Source organism: Buceros rhinoceros, unplaced genomic scaffold (assembly GCF_000710305.1).
Source record: "Buceros rhinoceros silvestris isolate BGI_N320 unplaced genomic scaffold, ASM71030v1 scaffold31689, whole genome shotgun sequence".
In the NCBI taxonomy this organism is placed as follows: Eukaryota; Metazoa; Chordata; class Aves; order Bucerotiformes; family Bucerotidae; genus Buceros; species Buceros rhinoceros.
This window is the reverse complement of record NW_010430257.1, coordinates 1-1,481: the sequence shown is the minus strand read 5'-3', so window position 1 is coordinate 1,481 and position 1,481 is coordinate 1. Positions and strand designations below refer to the sequence as shown.

Sequence of the window (1,481 nt, the reverse complement as noted above, 5' to 3'; positions counted from 1 at the left end):
GGGGGCGCCGCGGAGCGCCCAGCCGACAGTGCTGCTCCTTCCCAGGTCCTCGTCAGGCACCGTCAGCTTGAGCAGAGACTGGCAGAGCTGCCAGGACCCTGAGCAGGGGCTGGGCTGGAGACTTCCGAGGGCCCTCCTTCACCTATGCTTCAGCCGGCAGTGCCGCGGGGCTCCTGTGGGCTCTGCCGGCAGTGGGATGAAGGCAACGAGCTCTAGTCCACTCCTGGAGTGGGGAGACTGGCAGCTGCATGCTCCCTCTTGCTGCCCTTGCTCTTCCTCCCTCCTTCCCCACCCCAAAGAAGCGTGTGCTCTGGTGAGGAGGATGGTGCTCCCAGGAGGCTGCCCGCAGGTCTGTGTCACCTTGGCAGCGCCCGCAGAGGCTCACAGCAGGGTGGCAAGGGGTTGGGTTAGACAGAGCTGGCGTTTCCCCTCCCCTGCTGCTGGGGGTCCTGCCTGGTAGCACAGATGGTGTCTTTCGCTCAACGCCTGCTGTAGAATGGGGTGCAGGCTCCTCTGCTGTGGCTGTGCGGAGCCGCAGCGGCCGTTCCGAGTTGTTCCTCTCCTGTCCTGCTGTGTCCAGCTCCAGCTTTACCTGCGGGCTGGCCGGGGCCATCGCCTCCAACCCCGTGGACGTGGTGCGGACCCGAATGATGAACCAGCGGGCGATCGTGGGCAGTACAGAGCTCTACAAGGGTACCCTGGATGGCCTCGTGAAGGTGAGGAGGCGAGAGAGGGGGCACATCCTGTCCTCAGGGCCACGGGGCACCGCTACGAGCAGTTCACTTCTGCAGCGCCGGGGCTGCATGTCGCCGCGGGTTTCACGCAGACAGAGAAGGGCCTCGGGTCGCTTTCCTGAGGTCACCATCAGCCCAAGCAGCCCCCAACCCTCCGGGACAAACCTCTGTCAGTGCTGCAGTTTGATTGGGCTGATACACACTTAAGTGACAGCTCCCACAGCTCGACCTCCCTCCACGGCCCGTCTGCTCCCTGCAGCCCTGTGAAGGGCCGCGATACCACACGTGGCCCTGGGGAGATGGGCAGAGCGCAGCCCTGCTGCGTCTCAGCATTGAGCTGTTCTCCTCTCCCCCAGACATGGAAGAGCGAGGGCTTCTTCGCGCTCTACAAGGGTTTCTGGCCCAACTGGCTCCGGCTCGGTCCCTGGAACATCATCGTATCCTTCAGTATGCTGGTGGGAGGCGACGGGGGGCAGGCGGGCGGGGGAGTCCTCGGGGCGAAGGGGGTGCAGAGCAGACACTTCGCTGGGGCACCTCTTTGTCTTCTCCTGGTAGCTCTTGTCCCAGCTGCCTCCTGCCTGTGCAGACAGAGGGGCTTCCCTGCGCTGCTGCTGGTGCCGGCAGGCCCCGAGCGGCTGCCTCATGTCTGGCCCGGTTCCTTGACATTCCCTCCAGTTTTTTATCACCTACGAGCAGCTGAAGCGCCTCCCATTCTGACAGCGGCTTCATTCCGTGACCCTGCACTTC

At 64.3% G+C, this 1,481-nt stretch overlaps 1 protein-coding gene across 1 annotated transcript in view; it reads left to right on the top strand.

Annotated features, from left to right (window-relative positions):
- LOC104499474 (brain mitochondrial carrier protein 1-like) overlaps nt 1-1,451 on the top strand; it is a gene marked incomplete at its 5' end in the record, with an annotated part of 3,093 nt that extends 1,642 nt beyond the window's left edge. The window contains 4 exons of the mRNA XM_010142984.1: nt 300-313; nt 581-716; nt 1,091-1,171; nt 1,410-1,451. Coding sequence (XP_010141286.1) covers nt 300-313; nt 581-716; nt 1,091-1,171; nt 1,410-1,451 — 273 coding nt within the window. The remainder of the gene's footprint in view (nt 1-299; nt 314-580; nt 717-1,090; nt 1,172-1,409) is intronic.
- Nucleotides 1,452-1,481: the final 30 nt, after the last annotated feature.